General features: G+C 43.8%; 1 protein-coding gene across 1 annotated transcript; it reads left to right on the top strand.

Annotated features, from left to right (window-relative positions):
* The first annotated feature begins 1,765 nt into the window (after positions 1–1,765).
* Positions 1,766–3,576, top strand: LOC310873080 (proline-rich protein PRCC-like). Its single transcript, XM_083785368.1, is given in 2 exon segments — positions 1,766–3,286; positions 3,289–3,576. Coding segments are annotated over 2 exon segments (1,215 nt in total). The 5' UTR covers positions 1,766–2,172; the 3' UTR covers positions 3,390–3,576.
* Positions 3,577–6,024: the final 2,448 nt, after the last annotated feature.

The following is a 6,024-nucleotide window of genomic DNA, read 5'->3' as shown; positions in this document are numbered from 1 at the left end:
AAAGAAACTTCAACTCATGGACCGTCAACTTAGCAGAAAACCTGTTATTAAAAGTAGTTCAAGGTTCAAGCCAGTGTAACTTGATAAATGTAGTAGCCTATATTAAATGAAAAAAAACCTGAGAATAAAAGACAGATGAATTACATTCTTACACTAGGGGGCAGAGTAACTTAATATTTGAATTTGAAGATGGCCCATTAATTCCCCTTCTGTCCTGTGTTTCAATGTCACATTTTCAATTACGGCTGACCTTTCAGCTCACGCTGCAGCATTCGTGTCACGGAACATGCGATTTCAATGGAATGCCTAGTAAATATGTTTGACCTTAGCCCCAGTGCACGCACTGAAAACACAGAGGTCTGCCTTCTTGGAAAATGCATTTAAGCTGCTCCCAAGCTATTCAAGGGCATTCACTGCACAGTATGAAGAATAGCGCAAAACTAGCTGACTTTGGAAAGACTACAGCCTGCTACTACTGCTACTTATAATAAATTAGGAGGTTGTAATATGTCAACATTCTGCCCTTCAAAACAATACATGCCATATTGAGGAGCTAAGCTGCTGTAACCTCTTCCATCCCTGAGCTGACCTACACTATACGGCTCCTCCAATGCCAATGCAGACCCAAGTTACACATTATACACTGTACACTTACACTATTTGACAATTTGGTCCTTAAATTGTCACTTCAGTCATCTGGGGAGCCCCCCAACAATCATGAGGGGACCCCACTGGGGGTCACGACTCACAGGTTGAGAACCACTGCACTAGGATACTAGACCATGCTCTCCATGGCAGGAACAAACATGGCTGGCTGCCTGGGGCTTACTCATTATCTCTGCCACTGAACATTCCCCAAGGCAACAATCATTTGATTCATTCTGTGCCGTGTTACCGGCAGATACAATTTGTTAGCTGGGCTCAAGTTTTAAATGAACAGATAGAGCTTTTGATGTAGCATTTTGATCATTTACACGCTTTGTTCTCCACTGCAGTTGGTCTTAAAAAAAGTAGGATAAAAAAACAAATGCAATACACTGACTACTATACAACACAACTTGCCTATTATCACTGATTATCGTCATTGAAATTGAAACTACATTTGTGTATTTGTTTGCTTAACCAACTTTGGGGGAAACAAACATATTGGTGTATGGCTATAGAGTTCTCTGTCTTCGACTAACTTATAATTTTGATACTTCAATAATGCTGCTTTGCAGAACTGTAAATTGTTCGCTGTGGACAGACCAGACAGAGACAGCAATATGCTCTAAGTCTAATGAGTCTAGTCTCTAAGCTGGAGTCTAATTTGGGTCCTGAACTAAAAAGAACCACTACAATAGCATTGTATAATTGGCTCATGGACAAACAACACAAGAATCCCCCCAGAGTAATGCTCATTCTGGCTTTTACAGCTACATGACCATAAAGGTGCATACATGGAGGTCGAATCTGTGGCTCTGGACAACCGGATCTCCATAAATGCCACCCATACAGTGTGTGACGTCATGTGGCTGTAGTCCTGCCTATATATGGGCGTATGGGATTTGTTTATGGTTGAGTCAGAGTGACATGGCTGGCTGTGGACGGCTGGCCATTATGGACTTTTAATGTTTGTTTAGAGCTATCATACACGTACATCATCATGACCTAAAATAGACACTATGCATATTTGCTCAGACACTATGATGTGAAAATTCTCCATTCATTGTCAAAAGGAATGTAATGTGCAAAGACGTGCCCCCTCTCCAAATAGTTTGATGGGAAGCTACTGTGTTTGTTTTGATGCAATCTGAGGCTCTTCTGCATCCACTTCGATGGTCTCGCGTCTTGTACAGCGCTTTATTGTTTGTTTTTTTGCGATAGCGAAGTGGACCTGTTGCATGAAATGGTGCTATAAATAGTATGCATCGTCCAAGAAGTGATACGACATTCATTGAGTCGACAAGAAAAGCCTGGTAGTTGGCTGCGGGGCCTAGTTGGTTGGTGCTCCGAAGTTGGTCGTCCACTGGTTCTGGAGTGGCTTGAAAAGCGAAAGCACACACAGTTGCACCATCGGTATTTTAAAGTCACCTCGTCACCACAAAATACAATTAAACGTGATTACTGCGTTTTTTGTTGGACATACCGGTTTAGTTCTTAAAGTGATCCAACAATAGCAACAGCGTCGACATGGCTTTAGTAGCTTATGGGAGCAGTGACGAGAGTGATGCAGAAGAAACAAGCTCCGTGGTCCCGGAGAGCAAACGGAGTCCAGGACTCTTTTCTCTCATGCCTGCTCCTAAAAGTTCAAATACTCCAACGAACGAGGGACCCACCAGGAAGGAGACCAAATCTAATCTGTCACAAGTTAAAAGGGACACTTCGTCAAACGATGGCTTGGAGTCTCAGCCACCCAAAGGCGGTTTACTTTTCAATTTACCTAAGCCGAAGAAGCGAACAGAGCCTGTCAAAATTACCATCCCACAAGTCAAGAGAGCTGATTCAGACTCTGATGACGATGAGCCTGTAAAGAAGAAATTACAACCTCAGGGCCCAGGTACAGGCCTGTCATCTCTTCTACCACAGCCCAAAAATATGAGTGTGAGGGAGAGTGTGAGGGAGATCAACAGACCACTGGTTCCACACACACTCACCAAGCGCATAGAGTCCAAAGGACCCAAGCCTGCAACACCTGCTCAAAGTCATCTCGGATCTAGTGCATCCCCGTCTGCTATCAAGGCTGCAGCTAAGTCTGCTGCCCTTCAGCTAGCTAGGCAGATAGCCACCGATGATCAGGACAATGATGATGATGTGGCCCCAGAGAATTACTTCTCCTTAAGTGACAGCTCCCAGTCTCTCCCTGCTGTGGTCCCTAGTGTAGACCCAGAGCCAGCAGCCCCTGCTTCTCTCCTCCCTCTTGTACCAGGACCTGACATTAGCCAGTCGAATGCTCCTCTTGACTTTGGGGGGAACCAGGACGGAGCCAGCAGTGGGACTTGGGGGTACCAGCAGACAGTAGGACCGTCGGCATGCTCACAGGGTTACTATAACGATCCATACTACCAGGATCCTGATGAAGAGCCAGCCTCCTCTGCCATGTTCGATGATGAAGCATTCATGAGGCTTCAGGGGAAACGGAACCGAGGCAAAGAGGAGGTGAAGTTCCTGGAGATCAAAGGAGATGACCAGCTGAGCGGCAACCAGCAGTGGATGACGAAGAGCATGACAGAGGAGAAGCAGGAACGCAAATCCTTCAGCAAGAAAAAAGGGGAACAACCCACAGGGCAACAGCGACGTAAGCATCAGATCTCATTCACCAGGCAAAGGAGCGTGAACTGGAATTGAAGAACAACTGGGCAGAAAACAAGCTAACCCGCCGGCAAACGCAGGCCAAATATGGCTTCTAAAAGCTGTAATGTGGGCAGTTGGTGGCATGCATAACCCTACACCAGAAATTAGAATAGAACTTCCCATAGTTCACCACCCACCGAACACATCCTGTTACCTTGGTTCGGGGAGAAAGACAGCCAATTTAATTTTCCTGTTGTTTATCCCTTTTTTTGTCTATCTTGAATCAGAGTTACGGCATTTATTTTCCAATCCTTCTCTTATTTGGCAGTTTCTGTGTGTGTCTCTTGTACAGACGTCCTGGATTTAATCCTTGAAGCTGCTACGCAGCTACTCTGACTACAAATGTTAATACATTTCCTATAATAAAAATCCTGCATAACAGGGTAAAGCAAAAAAAAAAAAAAAAAAAAAGGAATGTAATGTTTGTGTAGGGCAAAGTTTGTGAACAAAGTAACACGGTTTTTCTAACAAGGTTTAGAAAATGAAGGTTATAGTGACAATGATCATATGTACTGTATACTGTATACTGGGGCGACTGTGGCTCAGTAGGTAGAGCAGGTCGTCCAATGATCCATGGGTCGGCGGTTCGAATCCCAGCTCCTCCTGTCTACATGTCGAAGTGTCCCTGGGCAAGACACTGAACCCCAAATTGCTCCTGATGTGCTGGTTGGTACCTTGCATGGCTTCCGATGCAATCGGTGTATGAATGTGTGTGTGAATGGGTGAATGTAATGCACAATCTATGTAAAGCGCCTTGGATAAAGGCGCTATATAAATGCACCATTTACCATTTATATAGGCTACTAATGGGAATAGATATTTACTGACATGAACTGACTTAAACCCAAATTAAAAATAGTGCAAATAACTCATCTACAAGCTCACAACATATCGCCCGCCACCTATAATGACACACCCAAAAAAGGGACGCAAGTTAAAAGTGGTTACATTCATAGGGCACTATTATTATTAATCACTTATCAAAGCCTGATAAGTACTGTATGTGTAAGGACAGAAAATATTCACATATACATTCTATACAATGTATTATAAGTAGTCTACCACTTTGTTTAAAACACAAAACAGAGGCATGCACATGTACACAAATAGACAGGCATGCACACATTTGCATATGCCAAACAATGTAAGCACTTGTCTTGTACACGCACAGAATGATGTAACATGTACTTTACCCTTACTATGGTATGGAGTGACACATTGTAAACCCACTGTTGTTTTGTACAGTATGTGTTTTCTGGGTCATAGGTGGTTATAGTCCCACTTATTATAGTAGTGCATGCTTCAAAGCACAGCTTGATTATCTGCCAAGCTGTCACCCACTGATAACCCATATCCACACGTGACAACAATTTACACGGCCATGCATGTGATATTTTTTGTAAAATGGCAAATGCAATAATTTTAATTATTTATTAAATGCCAAAGTGACAAGAGCAGTGGACATTTTTTTATAGCCACATCATGAAATACTGAATAGAGGGTATGTGCGTGACATCATCGCCATACCCGGAAGTTATGCAGGAATGCCTATTGAGTGGCAAAAAAAATACTTTCTGGCCTTGACAGTCCATACATCCAAACATAAAAGCCCTATCTGATTGCATTAAACAACGTTAATTACATTAAACTCACTTTGCCACTCACTTTAGGATTGCGCATAGCCAAGATTTCCCACCCTATTTCCATTTTTCCCACAATTTAGTCATTGCCATTTCCCTGTGTGTGCTGTTGCTCTAGGTCTGGGAGGGTGTAGACTCACACTAGCTCTGGTCCATAGCCTTCTACTGCTTCTACGATTCTGCCCTGCGCAGTAAGGCTATGGGACTTTCAGTTTTAAATCTCAAATCGAAATCAGACCAGCCTCTCCTCTTTGGCGTAAATAAAAAGAATGTTTTTGCTACTCACCAAAACAAAGGCGGGTTGTGTCATTAGAAAGCCTACTTTCCGTAGTGGACGCACTCTGAGCCCCCCACCACACGTATAAACGGTACTTTTTGGCCAGAAAGGGATTTTTTTTCACCGGAGGAAAAATATTCTCTTTGAGGCAGTTCTCTGGGCAATATCAGTAGAGGGCACAGCGGAGTAACTACACATTTTTTTTTGGTGAAAACAAAATCCCCTTTTGGCCAAAAAGTACAGTTTATACGTGTGGTGGGGGGCTCAGAGTGCGTCCACTAAGGAAAGTAGGCTTTCTAATGACACAACTCGCCTTTGTTTTGGTGAGTAGCAAAAACTTTCTTTTTATTTACGCCAAAGAGTAGAGGCTGGTCTGCATTCATGCGAGCGGCGGAAGTTGAGAGTAACATAGCTCTAAATGAAACGATTAGAGCTATGGACCAGAGCTAGACTCACACCACACCACAGACCACATGCCTTCTTTGATACACATAGTCCACAGATGCTTTCCACCACCTGGCAACAGTGAGACGTTTCACTGGGAGAGCACAGATTGCGCAGGGGTTATCTTCCACAGTTCACCAGCAGGAGTCGCTATAGAGCAGCGCCAAGGACACAATGCCCTGCTTTCCTCCTGGAAATAGTGCCAATTGTGTTTACTAGTAAAAAAAATCACACCTGTGTGAACTGAGTGGTGCAACTCCCCTCTCCCCCTCTCCTCTCCTCTCTCCCCTCCACGCCCCCTCCTCTCCTCTCTCTCTCATTAGCAGGCAA

The sequence above is a fragment of the Protomyctophum parallelum genome, assembly GCF_964188405.1.
Source record: "Protomyctophum parallelum genome assembly, chromosome: 16".
Lineage (NCBI taxonomy): Eukaryota > Metazoa > Chordata > Actinopteri > Myctophiformes > Myctophidae > Protomyctophum > Protomyctophum parallelum.
This window is presented reverse-complemented; position numbering and strand designations above follow the sequence as displayed.